General features: G+C 44.1%; 1 protein-coding gene across 1 annotated transcript; it reads left to right on the top strand.

Annotated features, from left to right (window-relative positions):
* The first annotated feature begins 83 nt into the window (after nucleotides 1-83).
* Nucleotides 84-22988, top strand: LOC117902352. Its single transcript, XM_034813663.1, is given in 12 exon segments — nucleotides 84-278; nucleotides 3193-3298; nucleotides 7634-7865; nucleotides 7936-8083; nucleotides 12399-12578; nucleotides 14669-14808; nucleotides 14995-15202; nucleotides 18997-19221; nucleotides 19370-19602; nucleotides 20093-20231; nucleotides 20385-21542; nucleotides 21808-22988. Coding segments are annotated over 11 exon segments (2913 nt in total). The 5' UTR covers nucleotides 84-106; the 3' UTR covers nucleotides 21515-21542; nucleotides 21808-22988.
* The last annotated feature ends 1266 nt before the right edge of the window (nucleotides 22989-24254 follow it).

Here is a 24254-nt window from a genome sequence, read left to right as displayed (position 1 = left end):
GACAAGTTTAAAGGTTAAAATTTAAGTCAATAATTTAGCATTCAACTAACATTTTCCTTCTACATTTTCTCGTGCCTTTACAGATCTCTCTCCCACACTCCGCAGCATGAAACATAGCAGCAAAATGCTCTCCCGCCAGTGCCTTTCCCCCACCACCAAGTCCACAATCACAACCTGCCCCACAGCCAAGGCTAGAAGCTGCCCCTTGGCCCTAATGATTGCCATCGGATGCTGCTGCCTGCTGCTCAATACGTCAACCATACAGGCATTCGATATTGGTGAGTACACTCATTCGATTCCATTCCATTCAGCACCACTCATACGAATCAATCAAAAGAAATATCTCTGGAGACGCTGCTGCTGGGGATTGCTGTGGGTCAGGCACGACTCTTGGCTCTTGCTTAAATTTATTTTAATTGACATTGAAAGCCAGTTTTTATGTGTCTCATCATTTTCCTACCGCCAGCAGATAGGCGGCACAGTTGGAGCTCCTCCTCTCGAGCTCCACGGGGTGTCCGTCGCAGAAAACTCGACATGTTGCAAGGCAGCAGGCAGGCAGCCCCATAAGGAGTCATGGATTGCCCACCCTCTCCTGCGCCCGTCTCCCTGCTCATTAATAGGCATATTGGCATTTTTATGTCGTCTTTAAAGTAAAAGGAAAAGAGGGAAAAAGGAGGAAAAGGAGACTCGTAGTACACAGTAGTACCAGTCGAGAGAGTGGGCTTTAATGAAGCCATAGCGGCGACATGTGGCTTAGGATTATGGCCAATTTCAATGGCCATGGCATGTCAGCGGTTCATAAATTTCGATATGATATGGTCGAAAGACTTCAAGGCTTCTTCTCCTTCAGCTCTCTGGCGACAACGAGACATCGAATGGACGGCACAAAAGACGGCGCAAAACATTTCCTCATAACAGGAGCAGGGATGGGGATGGGTTGGGATGTTGTATTAGAATGGGAAATACATAAACGGTGGGCCATTCATCTGGAAGTATAGTACTTTGTATGTTAGTCGTAGATTATTGAGTTCTGCCGCAAAATTCAATTAGAATAATTATGCCCGAAATGGGAGAAAAATATAGAGAAAGTTTAGGCAAGTTTCGCCCTCATCAGAGGCATAAACCCTGCCTGGAAAAGTCTTTCACAAATAAAGCAATTTCGACTTCAATTTCCTGTCTTCTGTCCTTTCCTTTTTTTGGACCAATCTGCCATAATATTTATAGTTAATCAAGCAACACAAATACATAAATACAACTTTATAAACATGTTCCACCCGACCCCCAAAAAACTGAATGTAAAACCATAGACTTCTGTTGTTGCCTTAGTGGTATTTTGTTCTGCTCCAATCCCCTCTTCCAAAAAGCAAACACAATCCCTAGCAGCACTCCTGTGCCTGGGCTTCTTATTCCAGATTTTTCCAGATTTTTGCTCTTGTTTGTTGCTGGGGCTAGGCACAACTCGATGGGAGAGTTGAGTTAGCAAAACATGCAACAATTTTCCAAATGAATGCACTTGCAATATGCAGTCCAGAGAGTCAGAGCCAGTCAGAGCCCAAAGTCACAGTCAGAGTCGGAGTCGAAGTCAAAGTCTCACAGTATGTGGAGCACCTTCTAGGCGGAGGAGGGCGGAGTGTGGTGTGGCTTCTGACCCCACAACCTGGGTACCCGGCAAGGCACTTCGCCACACATTAGCATTGCCAGCTATCAAATCCAATCAAGTGCGAATGCACCAGATGCTGCACCAGAAATGCACCAGAGATGGGAAAAATATGTTGGCAAAATACCATCACAGATTGTTCGATGAATACCAACCAATGTCAAGTGCTTGGCAGGTGAATTTCTATTGTTTTTGATTGCCATAAAAGGCTGTAAGAGTCCACAAAAAATTGACTTATTTAATTCAAGTTTTCCCTAAAAACTACCAAATGAAGTTCTGAAAAATGAACAACAAATATTTCTTCAGTACAACTTTAAGCTCCAGCGAAATATTAAATTTTACCAATTAAATACCCATAAAAATTCCTAACATACTAGAAATACCAAAATATCAGACTTTTCTTGGTGTCCGTTTTGAGTTCAAAATTTTCAGTAACTCATCGGACTGATCGTCTACCACCAACCAATTTCGCTGTAGCGATTAAATACCAGAAAATAAACACTGAAATTTGCAGAATACAAAATAAAATACCACAAAAATACCAGACTCGTTCAATTTCTTTTACAAAATACAACTCAAACAAAGTAAGCAATTACTTTTTATATTTTCCACAAAAATACATAAAATACCAACTCAACCACGAGCTGTGTTGATGTTCTCTGAACAACCTCCTACACAATATCCAATTGAGTTTGTTGGTTGCCGCCTGATTCCAAGCCCGACCCCCACCTGCCACGCTTCAGTACCTCCACCTGCCCCTGATTTGTGCCCCACTCTACTCACACAGTCCCTGCCCCTCGTGCCATGTGTTTATTTATAAACTTCTAAACAAATGCACGCACCTCTGCTGCTGACTGCTGGCTGGTGCTTGGTGCTTGGTGCCTGATGCTTGATGCTGGGTAGGAGGAGATCAAAAAGTGGGATTGGTCCGTGCGCACGCTGGGCCGGGGCAACAAAAGTCGTGTCAAATCAGTGTTGATTCTGGCGAAAATGTCAGCAGGCGACTGTCAGAGATGGGCGAGGAGCTGGGTCTGGGTCTGGTTCTGGACTACCTTCCATCTTCAAAGGCAGCAGCAGGCAGCAAGCAGGATGCCTCACTCCCTGCCAAATGCAATTGGTAGGCAATAAATTAAGTAAAGTAGTTGACGTTCTGCCATTGCAGGTCCAGGAGTTGGCTTTGGCAATGATTAAGTGTTTGGTTTATTCAAAATGAGTGTAGAGATGCATTCAAAAGTCCAAAGAGAGCGGTTCCCAGAGTGGTGTACATCTTCTGGAATACGCCCTCCTCCGATTCCGTCCAGCAGCAAAAGCAAATGTCAAAAAAGTCAAATTGACGCTTGACTTATTTTGATAGATTCGATGGGCGTTTGCTGCTGCTGCCATCGTGGAGATTGGACCCTGCCAAGTGCATTCTATATTTATATGGATGGTCGCTGCTCCACCCAAACATCATCATTAATTAAAGTTGTTTTCCTCTGGTTTATTTTTCATGAAAAATTAAATTTAAAAAATATCTCTCTTCTGTTTCTTTCTAGCCACATGCAATGTGCCTTTGGGCATGGAGTCGGGAGCCATAGCAGATGCTCAAATCACAGCAAGCTCGGCCCATGACACGGGCTTTGTTGGTCCTCAACATGCAAGGTAAGTTTCCGCTCCAGTCCCAGAGAGAGTGAGAGGGAGAGACTTCATCGAAAACGAGGTGAAAGGGGAGTCTCAAGATCGAAGTTTGCTTGAAAGGTTAAAGAGGTTGTTCGGGTTAAGGGAAAAGGCTTTCCTTGAGTCTGAGAACTGCATAAAAAAGCCACAATAAATAGTAGAGTGTGGGGGCCCATAGAAAGTGGATTGGGCTTAGAGATTGAAAGAAAAATTGAAGAGAGTCGAAATGGAGGATTTAATCAGCAAAGAAAACGCTCAATGAGGGGAAATAATCTTTAGTCCAATAAAAAAAGGGAAGCTCAGTTAATTTGTGGGAGTAATTCGGGGGAAATATTGCTAAAATCTTTGATTTTGTGTAAGTAAATAGAAATTAGAGTCAACTTTTATTCTAGCAAGCTTTGAGGTGTTTATTTTACATTTATTTTGTTTACTAATATTTAAATCTTAATGATTTTTGGCAAACGATTCAGCTCTGTAAATTTAAGACCGAAGCCAGCACAGTGTTTTGTAGCAGAAACTTCCAGCCTAAAATGCGATGTAGAAACCCTTACGGGAGCTGAAATCAAAGCAGAGAGCATAGAAAACCCGCTGCTGCCATCATATTGATATGTGCTAAAGATCCGCTCTGAAGATTACATCCCCCTGCCCTGTCCTCTCCCCCACCATTGCCACAGCTTCCAGCTCATTATCCATTTAACCCAAAGCTGCCCCACGACGACGACGACTGCGACGACGACTGGGAGAGGAGAGGCTTATCTGCAATGGCTGCCGCGCTGTCTGTCCGTCTGTCTCTGGCGTGTTCATTTAATTGCTAATTTTATAGACAACTTCATTAGAGACCGATAAGACGGGCAGTCAATAAAATCGGAAAACTTTTTGGCCACTGCCCATCGCCCCCTGCCCTTCCTCCTTCTCGGCTTTTGTCTAGACTCTAGAGTAAAATTTATGTTATGACACAAACAGTTGGATCATCAACAAGCAAACAAATAGATGGGGAACACTCGTGTTTTGCATATCTTGTGAGCAGAGTGTAGAAAATATTTGGTGTTCGGCTAGCGCCTTTTAACCCGATAAAAGATCTTTCAGCCGATGGTAAAACGAATGTGCAAACGGCAGGGAAGAGTGGAGTGGAATGAAATGGTTGCCGGCAACCGTTTAATGGGTTTGACAGTCAAATGATGACAATGACGATGATATCTTCGACTGAAGAAGAGGCAAATGCGGCACTTGCCCTTTGCCGCCAGAGAGCTAATTAAATGCAATTTCAGAAATGCACGAAACTGGTTTTTCCCCTCACTCAAAGTTCAGTTGTGTTTGCATTTATTTCTTGCGTTTGTTTATTTGTTTATTATTTATTGTCGGCAGGAAGTGCGAGTGTGAGTAGAGCCGTGGCAATGCGTTTGAAAAGGAAGTTTTGCAAGCAAAGCCAATTGATTGATGAGCACAGGGGAAAGGCAGCTTTTGGCCCTGTAATTAGTGTAAAAATATCAGACACACACATAAACATGTCAATTTCCCCCGTTGAGTTGTGTGGCAGAAATCAAACCTGCAAGTGGCTTTCGCATTTCCCCTGCCGTTTACGTGATTTTTCGCTTTGGTTTTGTAATAATTTTTGATGCTGTCTGAGTTTATGGACATGCAGGCGGCAGCACTTAAAAAACACTCAACTGTACGGTCTCTGACTGACAGAACAGAACCACAAATCTACAGAGACAGAGGCAGAGAGAGAGTGGAACAAGCAGTGGAGTAGGTGGAGGTGGAGCCATAGCTGGAGGCATCATTAACCCTTTATGGCCAAGGGGGTCGGCAGTAAAGTAAAGCCACAAAAACGACGCGTGATGAGCACGTTGCAGATAAACAAAATACATTTTCTGTGGCTGTCTCTGTCTGCCGAGATTAACTGGAATTTGTACTAAAAAGATCTGTGTGAAGCTCGCAAGCCAAAGACAAAAGGGAGGCCAGGCAGCGGGCAGCATCGAAAATAGGAGTCGGGGCCCCAAGATGCGGGCATGCAAGAGGCAGTCGCTGATGGCATTGCATTGAATCACCTGGCTAAAAAGAGAGGCAGTTTTGTCGTGGATCTGGATGGGTTTTGTCCGTCTGAATGCTGAGTAGACTCTCCTGCCACTGCCGCTGCCGCTGCCGCTGCTCTTTCCGTGGCAGATTGACAGGCAATGTGTGGCATGGCATTGCCGGTTGCTGCGATTCCTGCCAGCGCGAGGTTAAGTGACTGCAGAGGTAATGGTCAGCGGCAGGGGAGTGGGGAATATATTCATTATGGTTTAGGCTTTTAAATCAAGTCTTCTGCGCTCTGCAGGCAAACTAATTTCAGATACTTTGCACGAGAGTAGAGCAGTGCAAGTTTGAAAGTCCCTTCAACCACACACAGAGAAAGACAGAGAGAGTGGGTGGCGCCACAGCAAAACTCAACTTGGAAGTTTCTTTTGTCTTTCCATCAGCCTCAGCAGCCAATCAGGCGAACTGCAATTTGCCTAGCTCCCCGAAAAGAGTTCCATGGAGCGAGGGCGGGGCTGGCTGGATGGCTGGCTAACCAGCAAAGTTCAAAAGTGCAGGCAGCATTATAATTTGTGAGGCGCTGCCGTGCACTTACCTAACCCAGAGAGAGAGCTAGACTCCGAGAGCGACTTCAGGCAGCAAAGAAAAAATTGCTCCATGAAGTAATTCATTACGGGACAGAGGCAGAGAAGGAGAAGGAGAATGAGAGAGCAGTGGAGACAGCGAAGGAGCGCAAAGGAGCACACAAAAACCCTAGGGATAGCATGGGGGCAGCTATTGAATTACAAAGATTAGTTTAATGACAGTTGGCGCTGTTTGATTTTCATTACCGCATGGCCCAGACCATCTCCTGCATTGCCTCCCATTAAATTTACAACCTTTTACATATTACAAACAAAAAGAACAGCAGAGAGAGCGACTCGTGCTGCTCCTTCTCTTGATTAGATGCTCTATGCCCCTGCAGCCATGAGGGGCAGACAGCAGGCGGGAGTTAGTCAGTCCATCAGCGGCAGAGGGCCCTGAAATGGGCAGCAGAACGACCCACGGAACGAGCAGACTGTTAACTTTGGCAATAACAATAATTAAAGTCAAGTTGAAATGCACATAACCGAGGATATTAGCATTTTAAATGATTTTTATGCCAGCGCTCTCCGCCTTTCGCTCCCTCGGAGCCCCACGGATATTTGCTACCAGAACAGATTGAAGGAGCTGCAGGCTGAAGTTGAAATCGAGCTTGTTTCTGTGCTGCCTTTTGCCTTACTCATCTGTGATCCATGCACTTGAAAATAATTGCAGTTCGGATTAATGGAGATTGAAAGATGCTTCAAAAGCAAAACAGTAGGGAATGGCTTCAGTTCCTAAGGAGTAGTTAGTAGCTTCAGTTCCTAAGGAGTAGTTAGTAGCTGCAGGGTTATCTTTACCATAAAATTACCTAGCAAACAGTCAAAGAATCAAACGCAGTTTTCAATAATGTCTCAATTCATTTTGCAACAGTCTTCCACTAATTGCACGATTCACAGGCACACACATGCGGCAGGCACATTGGGAAATTAATAACTAAATTCCAGCATGGTAAAAAAAAAAACATAAAAAAATCTACAGCGTAGATATGGCCCGTTGCCATTCGAATTCAATAACCCGCTGGCAGGGAAGCAGCAGCTGTCAAATGAAGCAATTTGTGACGACAAGGGGGAGGCCTCCAGTAGCCAGGAAGGAGAGGAGCCAGGTCTAGGCCTCTGACTAGAGAGCGGCCCATGAATAATGGCCAGGCATTACGGCAGGCAGTCAGGCAGTCAGCCATCCAGGCAGACCCCAAAATGCAATCAAGCATGTAAAACCTAATTGAAATATAAACCAAAAAGAGAGCCATGCAAGCCGTGCTTGTAGCAGTGGTTAACATATCAATGCGGGACCAACAGCTAGAAATTGATTAAAGTTTTAGCCAGAGAATGGGACTTGGGGCTGCTATTGGGACCTGGGATATAACTTAAATTAATCCTTAATTACACAGACAACGTCCTGCTGTGTGTGTGTCTGTATGTCTAAAACCGCAAAAGCTTAACGAACGTAGACGAGCTGCCAGACGGTCGGGCCTCCCCCCGCAGCAGCACCACTGGGCCCGCTGTCAGTGGTGCTGCTGCTGCTGCTCCTCGCCGTGTGGTGCCGAACGCTTAATGTCAATTAATTTATACAACAAATTTCCCCCAAGCTTGTCCCCAACCAGGGGACTGGTTTTTCGCTACCGTTCAAGAGGAGCCTAATTAATAAAGTCTTTACATCTCTTTCTCTCTCCGCTTGTGGCAGACTGAAAACCGATAATAACGGCGGAGCCTGGTGCCCCAAGCACATGGTATCGAATGCGCTCAAGGAGTATCTGCAGGTCGATCTGCTGCAGACGCATGTGATCACCGCTGTACGCACCCAGGGCAGATTCGGCAAGGGCCAGGGCCAGGAGTACACCGAGGCATACGTCTTGGAGTATTGGCGTCCGGGCTTTGACAAATGGCAACGTTGGAAGAACTCTCAAGGCAAGGAGGTAAGTGAGAAGAAGAGTCTGCAGCTGCCACAGAGCACATACAAGGCTTTACCTTTACTCTGCTCCACAGATTCTGCCGGGCAACATCAACACTTATAGCGAGGTGGAGAATGCCTTGCAGCCGATTATATTTGCCTCGAAGATACGCATCTATCCGTACGGCCAGTACGATCGCACTGTCTGCCTGCGTGCCGAGATCGTCGGTTGTCCCTGGGAAGGTAAGAAGAACTGAATTGAAGCGAGTGCGATAAAAATGCGACATGAGCAATGATACTGTGGAAAGGCTAACAGAGTCTTAGTGTCAGTTGCTAATTTATTAAGCGACGACTAAACCGGAGGAGCAGCACAGCCCAAAGCGGCTTAAGTGTTCGTCTGTCTGTCTGTCTGTCTACACATTTGCATTGGCATTTGCTCTTACTTGCACATAGGAGATGGAGATAGTCATAGATGCCTCTTTATATGTACAAGGGAATGGCAGCATGGGTACTCTAAATAACTGAGATCCAAGGCATACTCATGCCTTAAACTAAACACTGAAAAGTGGGTGTACACAATCATAAAGATATTCCCTTGAAAAGTACCGCGCAGTCCGGCGCACTTTGGCAGGAATTTCCCTACTCCCAGAGCAGTGTAGGGGATAATCCAAGCCAGACGATCAGACGTACTGCGCCTATGTTTAGAGACCCTCCTCCTCCTGTACACACTCCTCGCATATTGGCGGAACCGAACTGTAGCGCATTTTTCTCTCTTGACTTTTTTGTTGGGGTTTCTTTTTAACGGCCATGTGTGGTGTGTGTACTTGAACAATATCGCGTGCAGACATTGGAAAAACACAGCCGCAAAATCGAAATCCCAGACGACGACAAGTCCAAAAAGGCAGCAAGCAAAAAGGCGGAGAAAAAGCAGCAAAAAAGCAGCAAAAAAGCAGAACAGCAACCTGGCTCTTGTCGATGTTTGCACGCAATTGTCAAGTAGTGCACGGCGACGGCAGTCTGGACAAACAAATTTTTCTATAATTTCCATAGGTATGGCCATAGAAAGAGGCAGCGGGAGCCATCGGGCAGGAGGCGGAGTGTGCCAGAGGAGAGTTCCAGCTGATTGGAGTCCAGCGCCTAATGACAATTTGTACTGCGGCCCGGGATCCCTAGGGAAAACGGCGCGGAAGTTGAAAATTATTCTGTAAATTAACGCAACGTTTGCAAGGGGCGAGAGTAGCGCTGATAAGTGGCGCCATTTGGGGTTCACAAAACTATGCCCACCCACTTTTTGGTGGCCAGACACGCAACCCAACACACACACATTTTGCGGCCATGTCATTTGATTTGCTCGCTTCAAGAGCGACTGACTGACTGGCTGACTGACTGGCTGACTGACTGGGGGGCAGCACATTTCATATGCAAATTAAACAAGATAAGATGAGGGGCAATACGGAGAACAGAGTAAAGTAGAGTGGAGCCACGGAGGGTCTAGACAAGTGCCAGACATCAAGCGGGGGTTTAGCTGGATAATCAATAAGTTTCCTTCCTTTATATCTGTGTCGATTTCATTTCGATTTTTATGTGCCCAAGAGATGCATCATAATTGTTTATAAATTGTGGTCATAAATTTTGGTAGCAACATTTCGAATGCAAATCGCCGCCGCTGCCGCCGCCGCACCTACGATTCGAACGGCCGCACCCAGTGTGGGGCAGCGCCGCCTGGAAGCGCCACAAAAATCACAAAAACAAAATGGGAGTAGTCCAGGTCCGTCCCCTCCAGGTCGCTCGGTCACGTCATGGCCCAGAGATTATCTCGGGACTTTGATTTCCACCAAAAAAAAGGCGACACTAAACACAAATTTGTTACAAAGCTTAGCCCTTCGAACGAAATTGGAATCAGAATTGGTTTTGGGCATTGGGCATTGGGCATTGGATTTCGAATTGGAGCTGGAACTTGGGGGCTTTCCGAAGTGCATTATAAATGCAGCAACTGATTAGCGTTAAGCTGGGAATTTATGGGTACCCACCAGCCATTACCCATTCATGGCCATATAATTTATGGATCTTTTAAAGGGCATTCGGTCTGAGGTTTCAGCTATTGTGGTGGCTGTTGAAACTCGAAGCTCACTGAAGAAGTTGCAGGGGTCAGCAGTTTGGGGGCATGTTGCAAGTTGTGTGTGTGGGAAAGCGACAAGTGGGTGTAGCCAAAGATTATGCGACACCCAAGTGGAGTTCAAGTAAGAGTTTTAACACGAGCAAAGATCTTATAAATCATTACAGCTTAATGAACCATCATTTACTGGACTGCTTTTATGCAAAAGCCATTTAAATTACTTTAAAATTATTATTTTCCGAGTAATTATGGTCAGATTTGGATGACTTTTAGAAGTTAGAGAGATTAGAGCTATTTATAAAATTAAACCAAGTTAAAGCCCAACTACTTGAAAATTGTAGACACCGCAACATTTACCGACTCAAAAACTAATAATCAAACTTTTCCGACTATAATTATTGTTGGTAAAGGACTAACTAATTAATATTTATAGCTAAACGAAAAGTTTATGTACAGAAAAATCTCTTGTTCCACAAAATGTTCTTTCAAGTTCCTGCACGTTAAAGCTCTTTGTTTTTTGTGCAGATTCTTTCTGACATACCCAAACCCCCTGTAAGCCTGAGACTTTCTCTCTGTCTAAAGGGTAAGGCTCTTTACCCTTCCTGCTCTTAACTGTCTCCCCAGACTTTTTGTAGCTCCGTCTTCCCTCGCTCCACAGTTCACTGAGAGACCCACTCATCCATCCATCTTATATCCTCAATTTGACTCATCAACGTTGTCGTTGCCGTCGTTGTAGTTGTCGTTGGGTTGCGTGACGGTGCCCCCAAAAACGAAAAAGAAACTCAACACAATAAAGGAAGTAAAATTACATTTTATATATTGCAGTTTCAGTGGAGCCGCCCCCGCCATTTGCCATCTTCCACGCACTTAAACAAGGACTTGTTCCTTACTTCTTCATGTTGTTGTCTTTTTTGCTCACTTTTTCGGCAGTATTATCCAACTGTTAACCCCCACCAACAACAGAAATCTGCTGCTGCTGCTGCTGCTGCTGCTGGGGCGACACGCAAATAAGAATCGCATGCAAGCACGCGAATAACAAGGCGGACACAGACACAGACAGACAGACAGAGGGAAGGGCAGTAGCCCCAGTCCCATCAGTCCTCCCCTGCCATGGGTCTCCCCTTTCTGTTTTCGTTGCTGCTCATATGTGGCCGTGCGGACATTGCGTGAATGTTGGCTGTGTGTCGCGGAGGAAACGCGCGTTGCCCTAAATGTCTTTGCAGTTAATTAAATATACAATTCCTGTATCCAGTGTCCAGTGTCCTTGTGTGTAATTCTTGTAATTAAGCGAATGCCTCGAATAATAATTAATATTTTTATCGGGCACACACAACCCTCCCATGTATATGATCGATAACTGTCATTTCCTACCTGAACGTACGACCAGACATCATCGTCATTATCTATTGCTACCTCTAATTATGTGTAATTATGTGATTTTTGGTAATTATTGGAAAATTCCCGCCAACATTCGTCCTGTCTGCCTGTACATGTGTAACCCACGTGCCTGGTTTGTGTAAATAGAAATTCTAGTGAAACTAGTTAAACGTACGCTTGAGTTTGGTCCTACGCCCAACTGGACTGCTTCTATAATTATATTGAGTGCCCGCGGTTAACCCCTAACTGCCGTGTTTTCTCTCTCTTTTTTGTCCATACAAAATGTAATTATTTTTGCAGTTGGGGGAATGAAAGTGCACTCCGAGTGGGGAATTAGTGTCAGGTGTTTGTTCTTCGCCCCTCAACCCAAACTCAGATTGCTTAAAGCAGACACAATCGGGGGTATCTGCCTTAAGCGTGCTGCAAAATCACTCTAGAAGTTGGCCCCCGAAAAACCATCGAAACACTTTGTTTTTGGCCTGAACATGACTCAGCTTAAAACATTTGACTTTGACATTGAAAAACTATCCGCCCCGAAAATAACCAAACCCAACCCCAGCCAGAAAAAGTCTCCCCACTCTTTCCACACTTCTCAAATTTTGTGCTAAAAATAACCACAAAAACCAAATGGCAGACAGAGAGGAGCGCACAGCGGAGCGAAATTATGTTTCAAAAGTAACTCAATATCCTGCTGCTCTCTCTCTCCGTCCTACCACTCTCTGTTGGAAAGTTCCGCTTTTGGTTTAGGGGGAAAAACTTTAAGTTTTTACCGCAGTTTAAAAACCGTGCCACAAAAACCCATTCAATCCCCCCTTAAGTGGAGGCTACACACATTGTCAGTCGTCAATCGTTTGTCTGCATCACGTGACACGGTACGTGACATTACATGACGTGTGTGCATGAGTACCCACCCCTCCACCGCTCCACCCCTCTTTGGTTCTCATGTTACGCTATTTTTGGGGCTTACGTTTACATTTGGTTTTTGGTATCACTTCCACGAATCGCTTCTGCCTGCTCGAGACGAGTATTTAAAATTTGTTCTCTCTTTTTGCTTTCCTTTTGCAGAGGGCATCGTCTCGTACAGCATTCCAAAGGGCGTGCAACGTGGCATGGAGGTGGATCTCTCGGACAAGACATACGATGGCAATGAGCAGGGCGATCGGTATGTCGACGGTCTCGGACAATTGGTGGACGGACAAAAGGGCAAGGATAATTTCCGCACGGACATTCATGGATTTGGAAAGGGTAAGTCAGCGAAATTGCATTAAAAAGATTCTAAACTTAAGCGGGAGAGGAGTGGAGTTCGTCGAATAGTTATACTCCGACATGAACAAATTATAGATGCAATTACTGGCAGCATAGCTCTACTCTTCAGAAAGTATTCGGTTTTGGAACTCTTCAGAAGTGTTTGGAAATCTTTTATTTAATACCCCCAAAGCTAACTCTTCTCTGGGACATCTTTTGCCTATATTTTCTACTCCCTTAAACATTACTTTCAGTCGCATAAACACCTACAAAATGATCCTTTCATAATTTTAAAATCACTCTCAAAATTCGAAATCCATTCAAGAACCTAAAAGATCGCTACAATCATAGATAGCGTCGGGACACAACTTTCTATGCCTCTAGCATAGAATCCGATTAATTATTTTTGTTTTCCTCAACACTCTTTCCCTTTTCTAAGTCACTAAACAGTTTTCTGCCTTTTGGCTTTCTAGTAATCCGTTCTCTAGATTTTCCTCTATGGATCTGCAGCTTCCTTCTGCATTGCCAAACTTCTTGGTGCCTAAAAGGCTTCCCTACGGCTGCCCCTAAAAGGCAATAACTTTCACCATGTACTAGGTTCACAGCTCCTAAAGCCACGCTGCCGCATAAAGATTTATGGCAATAGAAAAAACTGATTAACATCAAATAATTACAAAAGTTGCACCGACACAAAAAGCATAAGGCAAAGTCTGACCCCGCCCTAGACCCATCCTGAAAGCTCACTTCATTGAACAGCAGCAGGAAAAGTTTCGGCTTTTCGCAAATAATTTGCCTGCCACACACACAACACAACACACAATAAACGAGGAATAAATAATACTCTCGTAGCCGTAAGTTTTTCGGACTAGAAACTGCGACTACGACTATTTGGCTGGGCAAAAACTTGCACTGCTATAACCCCGAGAGTGAGAGAGGGGATACCCTCCACAGTCTGCTCTCTGGATGTTTTCCCTGCCGCCTGCTTGCCTCTTCCGTATTTTCCTGCCTGTAAAAATGTAAACATTATGCATATTTGATAATTTATGGCAACACTGGCATTCATTTCCGCCCCAACGGCCTGGGCTGTTGCCGGCAAAAAGTTGTCGAGGAATTTTCGCAATGCTCCGCAAGTTTATTTTTTGCCATTTCGCACATTTTCACTGTCGTCGGGGCACGGGCACTCCTCCTCCTCCTGCTCCTCCTCTGTGTCCCATAGTTTTGGCAAATGGCCAATAATCGAAAATTATTGAAAACTTTACGCAGGAATAAAGTTTCGGTCAGACAATTAGACATGCAGTCGCGCTGTACGTACCCCAACAGTCCCACCATTGGAAGTTGGAGTCCCTCCCCGTCTGACAGTTGAAGCTTCCCTGAAGTCTGCCCCGAAGGTCCCCCTCCAACGGAGTTATAGTCCCGCTGGCATTCGAGACAGAGTCGAGACAGTAGCCCGCCATAAAATGAGAGTTCGCATTGCATCATGACCAAAGTTTTGCCTTTATTTTTCGGGCATTATTTTCCTATTCTTCTTTATTTTTGCTTACTTATTTGCATTGTAAGTGGAAATCAATACGAAAATTTGTATGGTGGTTGCTCCCTGCCCCTCCCCACATATTGATTGCCCCCACAGAACCCTCCTGCTGCTTGTCGTATAATTTCTGGTTACAGCTTGTTTGCTGTGGGTGGGTTTGCCCCTTATAGCCATGTAACCATCGTAGTGGCAGCAAGTTAATATTGCATGACTTATGCATGGAGGAGAACCCTCTCCACAACCCCCTCCTCCCGCTCTCTAAGCCCCCCACGTAGGTCTCCAACTGAAATTAGGGCCATGCAAACAAAGGCAACAGCGGCATAGAGAGGAAAAAATGGCTTAAATGTCGCATTGGCCATAATTTCTAGTTATGTGGGGAGTCCCAATCCCCCTCTAGACCTTCGTGAGCATTTATTTGCTTTGGCCCAGTAACTTCACCCCCACAAAGTTGTAAGCTTAAAAAGCTTTACATGTCAGTCCTTTTTTTGGGGTTTGGTCTATTGATTTTTCCTCACTCTTTCCCTTCATTTCTGATGGTTTTTTATTCGTTTTTTTTGTACAGGTTATGAATGGATTGGCTGGCGGAATGATACGCCCGGTCTGATGGGCAAACCGGTTGAAATTGTCTTTGAATTCGATACGGTACGCAATTTCAGTGCCATCGTCCTGCACACAAACAATATGTTCACCAAGGATGTTCAGGTGAGTGTCGTATAACCCCCAAAAAGGGTTGCAAATGGTGCCCTTAAGGTTGGGGATTTTTAAGTGATCTAAACGATTTTTGTGTAAGCGAAAGAATCGACTTGAACTTTCATCGATTTAAGCACTGAAACCCATGAAAAATCCTTTTCTCTAACGCTTTTCTTTATCCCCTTGCCCTCTCCTTAGGTCTTTGTACACGCCAAAGTGTTCTTCAGCATCGGTGGACGCTACTTTTCGGGTGAACCTGTACAATTCTCGTATATGCCCGATACCATAATGGATCATGCCAGAGATGTGACCATTAAGCTGCATCATCGTGTTGGCAAATATTTGAAAATCAATTTGTATTTCGCCGTCAAATGGATAATGCTATCCGAGATCAGTTTTATATCCGGTGAGTACATTCTCCGCGCACATTCGTACGTGATGTACTCGAATCAGAATGAATAGAAATTGCCAGAAAATTGCCAGGGAAGGGACCTGAATCTGAATGCATTTTTCAGCTTCATTTCACTGTCGAGTGGTGGAAAATGTAGGGAAAATGCAATGCATTACACTTAACAGACATAAAACATTTTTCCAACATTTTGGCCAACAACAATGGGTAGGCAGCAGAGGGTAGGGGGGAGAAGACAACAGTCGAGAGATAAGTGAAGCAGAGAGTAGAAAATCCCTCTCAATGGAACGACAGTCTGTCCCTCCAGATGCTGCTGGCTTAGGGGTAGCAGGCATCCCACACCCCACTACACCCTCCGCCACAGCCTCGGCATCTGGAGGGTGCAATGCCTGGCATTTTTCCCGACTGCACTTCCCATGTCCTGATTAAATTGTACCAAGTGCAAGGCTCAATCCCAGGCGACATGTTTAGACAATATTTTCGTGCCACATTGGCCATCGGTACGGAAACTGCAATCGCTCCGAGGCACAAATTGCTTTAAAGGGGGCGACCCCTGCTGCAGATCCTCGGTCACTGAACTGACAGTCCGATCAGGTCAGAAATCATTTATATTCATTCAGTTTTTCCTCCCCCCAAAAATGAGCCAAATCGAAGCGTAAATCTAGGGAACTGCATGCCCATGTAGGTGTGAAAAGCGGCCTAGGGTATAGATTTCCGTGGATATAGAGTTCCGTCCCGTTCCCTGGTAGTTTGATTGATGAGTCAAATAGAGCGTGCCACATGAATAGGGATTTTCTCGTGTGCTGCATATTACTTTTTTCCGGCCAGATGGTTTTAGGGGATTTAGTGCCCCGCTTTGCCGTTCGAATGGGGTGGAATTTTCGAATAGTTTTAATGGAGGAAAGGAAGTTGAACCGTAAATCGACTGCTAGTGAGATTTTTATAGTTCAATTAGGATTTGAGAGAAAGAGATTGTAACCGGGAACAGAAAGAAAGGCTGCCATACCTGAGAAAAGCGATTTACGTAGGGGAAGTGATCTGAAAGCAAATCTTTTGAAATTGCCAACCCATAAGCGGATCTTTTGTAAGCAAATAAAGGAGCAGAGGTAGAGCTAGCATGATGTATGGATTTTATATTAAGAGGATAACCTGAAAGATCATTCCAACAATCATACCTCTTATTCCTAAGCCAATGTGATGCTCCTCTTGAGCAAAATATTCTGAGGAACAATCACTTGAGGATCCTTAGTACTGCAAAGCATTACGCGGCACAATTCCATATCAAGGATAACCCAAAAACGCAAAAACCACAATACCAAAAAATAAGAAAAAAAAACACAAGGGGAACTTCCATGCTGTGCTTCTTGGAGGCAGCAATTACATGACACACCAGAAACAGCATTTGTCACGCACACAAAACGAGAGACCAGAGACCAAAGATGTTATGGTATGGGATCACTGTAGGATGGTAAACCCCCTCCGTGGCAGAGGGCAACCAGCTGTTTTTTTTCCGTTGATTTTTTGTGTGCCACTCAAGTGAAGGGAAAAGGCCTCAAAGAACTAGGGTAACGGGGTGGGGTTGGGGTTGGGGTAAACAAAAGAGTGAAACGCACGTATCTGTCGAGTGTTTCGTTCGCATGCGTATATTTTTATCAGGCACTGTATATACACACAGGAGAGATTTAACCCCAATTTGTGAGACGCTTTTTTGGCTTGCGGTGATTTGCTCTGTCGCTGGAGTTATATTTAAAGGTTCGCTCTAAAAATACAAAGGAAAACCATGAAAACAAAGGGACGGAGAGAGAGACCCTGGGGACACACACAAAGAGAATTAGTTATAAAAGAAAGAGATGGCATGCGAAGGGATATGCGGCATATTTGCCATTATTTCTTAGTCCTGTGTGTGTCTGTGTGTGTGATAAATGTGGCACGAAATATTTTAATTATTTTAAACGTTTTATGACGACCACAGAGAGAGAGAGAGAGAGAGGGATAGGCGGAGATGCTAGAGATATTCCCCCTTTTATACGTCCAAGTAGGGAGGTTCACAGGAAAAAACACAAGCGACAAGCAGGACAATGGCAATGTCGAAACAAAAGCCCAGGCAGGACCCACACAGAGAACTTCGCAGAGGGATGGCAATGGGAATGGGCATGGGCATGGGATGGTATGCCTTGAGAGTGCCTTGCGACGTCTAAGGAGACCGAGGCGACATAACTCAAAACAGCAGCCGTACTCCTCCCGAACTCCTGTGCCCCACTGCTCCCGTACTCTCTTCCACTCAGTCAGCCATGGGGACACGCAGCACTGGCAGCAAAGAACTTCACACAGTAATTACGCCATTTACTGTCCTGTAAGAAACGGGGTCACCCACTCAAGGAAACGCTTTTTTTGGGCAGCAGCGCAGCAGCCCAGACCCGAGGGCGTACAAAAAACAATCCTCTCGCCCTCGCATTCTTCCTAGAGACAGAGACGATGAAACATTTCTGCTTTGTTATGCCCTCAAGATGTTGGCGAGATAAATGACAACACTTCTGGGGCCACAGCCAGGCACACCATCCTCATCGGCCATATGCTGCGACAGCGTCCGCAGTCGGTAGTTGGCCAGAGAGCGAGATTCCGAGGGCGAAAACATAAGCCTGGGAAATGGTATTATTTAGAGATCAAAAGAAACTGCTGCACAGGTGCTACGGCCTCTGGGTCTGAGCTAATAATCAGGCCTAAGCCTTAGGAATTATGGAACCCTGGAGTTATTAAGCAACGGTAGGAGTTTGGGGATGATTAAACCCGGAAGATAACTGAGCCTCGGGGGTGGATGGAGCAATGAAAATTGATGGAACGGATAGATATGATAGATTAGAAATAATTAAGAAAGGGAAGTATGGTGTGCGGGCAATTAGAATGCTTGGCAGACTCAAAGAACTGGAGACATATGTCTAAAAGATACAACTTTGATGTTGATGGGGGAAGGAATTAGCAGAAAGAGAAAGCTGAATGTTCAGTGAGCGATGTTCTACGGGTGCTCTAGTCTATTATAACTAGCGATCTTTAGAAGAATCTAAGAAGAATTGTATAATGAGACATAAGCTAAGAGCACTGCATGCTGTTATAGCCCGTGGTAACTCATGATATGTGGGTGCCATATCAACCATTTTTAAACTCTTATAAAGTTCATAGAATCTGCCACTGTTTACACAAGTGAGGCATGGGGCAAATTTGAAGCAACGCTAGATATCATATGAAATATCTTCAGGTTCCTGTCCAGAGTTACGCCAATCAAAACGCAGTCGAAGCATAATGAACTAGCAAGATAGCAACCATTCCAAAATCATTAGGGATAACAAACAACCAAATGTATATTCATAAGACACGATAGGGCTCTAGAGAGAGCGCTGGAGAGACGTAGAGAGTGACGCCCCTTGAAGAAGAAAACAAATCAAATCAAACATCTGCACACAAGACCTTTTTCCGAGAGACCCAAAAGTTGACAGGAAATGAACACGTTCGAGGTCATACATTTAGTGGACAGACAAAACGAAAACGAGAACGAAAAGAAAAGCGTGTCTAAAGCGAAACAATTTAAAGCAGAGCGAACAGTGTAAGGAAAGGAAGGTCCAAAAAAAGAGAGAGACAGTGGAAGAGCGAAGAAAAACTAATCATTTAAGCGCAGCTGTGCGCGGTGTCGGCAAAACTTCTAAAGATGGAAATGAAATGAACTTCAACCCAATCTACTCGTAACTCGTTCTGTGTCTCATTTCCCGTTTTCTCTCCCTCCCGTTTTCTTTGTGCAGTGCCCGCCATGGGAAATTTCACAGACGAGCAGGAGCAGCGCAACAGTAATTCGCCCAGCCAGGCGCAGGATACACGCGAATATCCTCTCCAGAGCAACGACTATCAGCACAATCATGGCAAAAATAAAATGAATGTGGGCGCCACTGGTGGCACAGGCGACAACACTGGCGCGGGCGGCATGTCCTCATCCGGCGGCGACTCCAAGTTCAGCAACGGACCCCAATGTAAGTGTAATTCAATTTATAGAAAAAGTGCCCCAGCCCAGCCTTTTTGCTAATTATTTAGTTGAACAATATTTACATTTAATTTCGTGTCGTGTTCATTTAAAATTTCAATTTTCTCTCCCGTTCTTTCTCTCCGTTCATTTTGCAGTAATTGCACCACGGCCCATTGATCAGGAGCCGAACGATGCGAATTTCATTGGCGTTGTCATTGTTGTCCTAACAACGATAATTATCCTTTTGGTGGCCATCATCCTGTTCATCGTATCGCGCACTAAACGCGCCCGCGGCAGCAACGTACTCGATGCATTCCAATACAGCTTCAATCCGAATACCCTCGGCGGCAATGTGGACAAGCATCGACCGAATGGCAATAGCATTAAGGTGAGTGAGGTAGACATGGGTGGGGGTCCTTGGTGTGTGGATCATTGGCAAATTCCATCGCCCTTGCATCGAAAAATTCCACATAATTGTTCAATGTAGCGTGGAGTTTCCACATTGCTTACGTTCTACGTGAGAGCCTGCTGCTGCTTCCGGCATTTATTTAATAGAAGTTTTCAACGTGCAGGCAGGAGTGGCCCAGACTCTGCTGTTGATTTGTGGGGGTCAAGTGTTTGAGCAGCAAAAACTTTAAACAGAAGGTCGTCTGTGTGTGCGCAAGAGAATTGGATTAAGGAAGTTTTTCACCCTGGAAAAACTTGAATGTAACACGAAGAGTAAAACTAGCCAAGTAGAAAGAAAAGCAACAGTATCCAGGGATTTGTTGCGCTGTAAATCTACCAATTAATCGAAGGGAAACTTACAGTGTGAAGGATATCGATTGGTTCTACGCTTAACAACTATCTTTAAGCAAATCTTTCTCTTTTCTTTTCAGGCCAGTGTCGATGACAACGATTCCATTGGCAAGAACAGTCTCTACCACGAGCCCTTCAATGTGAACATGTACACGAGCGGTGTGAATGGCTATGCAGCGGTTAATGATTTACAATGTAACATGACGCCAGACTATACAGGTGTGTACCACAGTGAAACCTCAGACAGCAAAATCCTCACACATTTCCGCTCATAAAATATGGCAAATACATTTTTGTGGGAGTCTCCCCTCCGACTCTAACTAAACTGGTAACTTATTCGCGCTCTCTTTGTCTCTTTCCCTTGTGGCACAGATGTGCCAGAAGGTGGCTACGCGGTGCCCCACATGCAGGACTATATGCCGTCAACAAAAATGGCCAACTCTGGTGTCGGTGTGGGTGTGGGTGTGGGCATGGGCGGAGGTTATGTGAACGTGCGTAGAACTCCGCCGCCACCGCTGAGCAGCATATTCCCCAGGCCGCCGACTGTGCCGCCGCCACCCATGGAGAAGTACTATGCCACCACGGCCATATTCAAGCCCATCAAGGGCGCTGGCTCTGGGCTGAGCAGCGGTGGCACCAGCAACACCAACACTGTGAGCAGCGGCGGCGGCAAGAGCAGCCACAGCCACAGCAGCAGCAGCGCCAACCAGCAGCAGCTGCAGCAGGAGCACAACAATGGCATCTATGATGATGGCATGGGCACCATGAACTCCCAGTCGACGGCTCCGATGATCAATCCGTATAGCAGTGGGAACAGCTCGGCGGCCGCTGCCGCTGCCGCAGCTGCGGAGTTTCAGCGTGCCAGAACCTACAATTTCCGCAGCTATCCCGATAATCTCTAGTTCGAAGCCTCCTTGAAGTTGGCAGCCGTTGGTGGGGCAGCAGGAGCAGGGACTGGCACCCGCTCTAATGTGACACCAGCCGCCAGCAGCACCACCAGCACCATGCCGAAGAAGCCGCAACATTTGAGTCTAGCCAGCAGCACGGCCAGCAACTGTGGCACCATCAATGCTGTCAGCAGCAACAAGCCCAAGTACAGTCTGACCCTGCACAACAGCAATAGCAAATATGCCACAGGCGGTGGCAGCAACAAGAACAACCCACTGGCAACAACAACCACGGCAACAACAACAACACTGCGCGACAATCATCATCAGAGGCAACACCTCAAGGCATTGCGGCTGACACGGGATGCACAACCTGCTGGCGGGGATGCGGACTACAAGCGACCCACCATGACGGGGCTAACGGGCTTGTCGCCTTGCGAAGATCTGGTGGGGGTCCATCACAACAGGACACTGGCCACCATGAAGCCCTTGGCTTCAACGGCTGTCACTGGAGAAGCTTCAACTAATCTAACAAAATCGATGGGAATGGGAATGGGGAATGGAATGGCGAATGGTGTTATGAGAACACAAAACAACAGGCTGTGGTATCATTGATGAAAACCCCATATTAAATGGATTTGAGGTGAGTCAAAGAGAACGCACAGATGAAAGATTAGAACTAGGTATAGAAACAATATGTATGAAATCAGAAAAATAGTGAGCACAAAAAATATTTCCGCATTAAATATCCAAATAATTGTATATTTTAATGCTGGATTTTTTCATTGTAATGATCAGAACTTTATGATTTCTGCCCAGTTTCCTTATGATTTACGAATAAAAAATACTCTCTTCAGCACTCCCAAGACTAATATCCCGCCCTTGCCTTATTTTATTTTCCTTTACAGCGCTGAAACTCTACACGAATGTCCTAAAAAAAATCAGCAAGAAAAACGTTACAAAGTCAAGTACAGAAAGATGATGCCTGCAGCCGACATTAAGGAGGACTAAAGGCTGTTCCAGCAGACAGGCAGCACAAAGCGTCGGTAACAATTAAACCCACTGAGCAAACTGAGAAGCGAAAAAACAGAAACCGAAACCGATACGAAACGAACACGTGAATCAGCAAGGCCTACCTACAAAAATCATAGAGTAGTGTCGAAGGTCGAAAGTCGAGGAGCAATGCCAACGAAATAGGTAAAGCAATGGTATAGTAAGGAAAATACCCTGTAAATATAAATAGGAAATGGTAGTGAGCAAAAAACCCCGCCCCCACATTGCATAGAGCTGAATTTTAAAACAACAAAATGCGCATCGTAGGAAAAAAAAAAAAAACACAAAAAAATCACTTGAATGATGAATGATGAATATACATGAATAATGAATATATAAAAACGAATTTAAGGTCTAGCATTTAGCGACATTCATTAATTTGTTTATAAAACGAAAAGCAGCGCCAGAAGAGAAATATTGTATTGTAATGGATTAATAATGATTAAAACAAAAAAAAACACAACTAGCGTATAAATAAATAAATAAAAAAGTTCAACTGATTTTTAGTACCTTTCGAAAGCAAGAAAAAGAAAACGAAAAACACACAACACTGGAAGAAAACATTGCAAAAAAAGAACATAACTGAAACTGTCAAACCTGTAAACCTTAACCCTCTGACTATATCTATCTATAAATACCCTTAAGACCCTGCCCCATTCAACCCCACTGTAAATTTCTGTGTATAAAACTTAAAGAGGAAGGAGGATGTCGTCGAAAATGATGTAGAGAGAGTAAAGGTCGAAAGATACAGATGGGATATATGTATGTATGACGATAGTAGGAAGATGATGTATGATGATAAAAATTGTAACGGAATTTAACGGACCAAGAGAGCAGAGCGTGTGCAGAGCGACGTCGCCCAAAAACCCAAGTAAAATGAAGTTTTCATCAATGATTTGTGATTCAAGAAGAATATATTCAAACTACTTATAGAAACGATTGAAACGATGGAATTAATATTATGTTCTAAATGCTAACATCTAATTTATTCTAACCCGCAAAAAAACCAAGAACAAAATGACTCTGACTATAAAAACAAAACAAAACGAAAGCACTATTTAAATATTTAAAAACAAAACAAAAACGAAACCCACACACACACAAATCGTATATATTATAATTAAATATTAATGAATAATCATGTATATGTTCCTTTTTAGTTTAATGCGCATACTCGTATAAGTATTCACCAAGGAAAAAGCAAACGTACTAAGAGTTAATAAGAATAGTAGCTTCGTAGTAGCAGCAGCAGTAAAAAAATTACAGGCAACATTACATAGCAAGTGTTGGAAAATAGCATTTAAAAGAACACACACAAAAACAAACACAGGCAACACATCACAGCAGCAAAGAAAAAGAAAAAGATTCGTAGAAAAATAGTAGAAAAATACACACACTACACTTAAAGAGAACGAGACACTCCACACAGCAGCAGCAGCAACAAAAAAAGTATTTAAAATGTTTGTGCAACATTTTTCGAGAGAGAGTTTTTAAAGTAAACAAAAAAAAGATACATTACCCAAGCTAAAAGTTAAGCAAAACAACAATATTTAAAGATATTTAAAAAAGTAAAATTAGGCTCTGAAAAAATAATGTCTATTCCTCAAATGACTTTCTGCACTACTTCTTTGACTTTCCAAACGATTTCCATTTGCACAATCAATCCCCCAAACACACATACAACCCCACACACACTGTGCAACACTGTTAGACACTGTGCATCACTGCAGGAGCTACACTGAGAGACCGACCCAGCCCCCCTACGTACACACACTATCATGCAAAAAACAAATCACGAAACCTACCTACAAGACTTGTATAAATTATGAATATAAAAACAAAAACATAAACGTAAAAAGCTAAATTAAACGATTTAGAGATTAAGTTAAAAATAAATTTTGTAAAAATTAATAAGTGTACACTGTAAAAAAAAAGGAATACTAACGTAATGAGTGGGTGTTATCCTTTAATTTTTGGTTTGGGAATTATGGCAAAAAAGTTATATCGTACTAGTAATATATACAGGAATATTGTTCGTTCGTTTTGCGGTGCGTGTGCGAAAGCTTGTCCTCTGATTTCCAGATTTCTAGTTTAATTTTTAAATTAATTTACATTTAAATGCATTTATTATGTGTACATTTTTCGAAGGCAAATATATAGTATTCAATTATTTAAACAGCAACAACAGCAGCACGCACTTGTTTTTGTATTTTTCTTACACATAAATTATGGAACTGCAATCGGGGGAAAATATTGCAATTGTTTTGCAGCGATTTTTCCAGCAGCGAGGGAGACCCCCAAA

The sequence above is a fragment of the Drosophila subobscura genome, chromosome U (assembly GCF_008121235.1).
Source record: "Drosophila subobscura isolate 14011-0131.10 chromosome U, UCBerk_Dsub_1.0, whole genome shotgun sequence".
NCBI lineage: Eukaryota > Metazoa > Arthropoda > Insecta > Diptera > Drosophilidae > Drosophila > Drosophila subobscura.
Note: the sequence above shows the minus strand (reverse complement) of the source record. Positions and strands in the feature narration are given on the sequence as shown.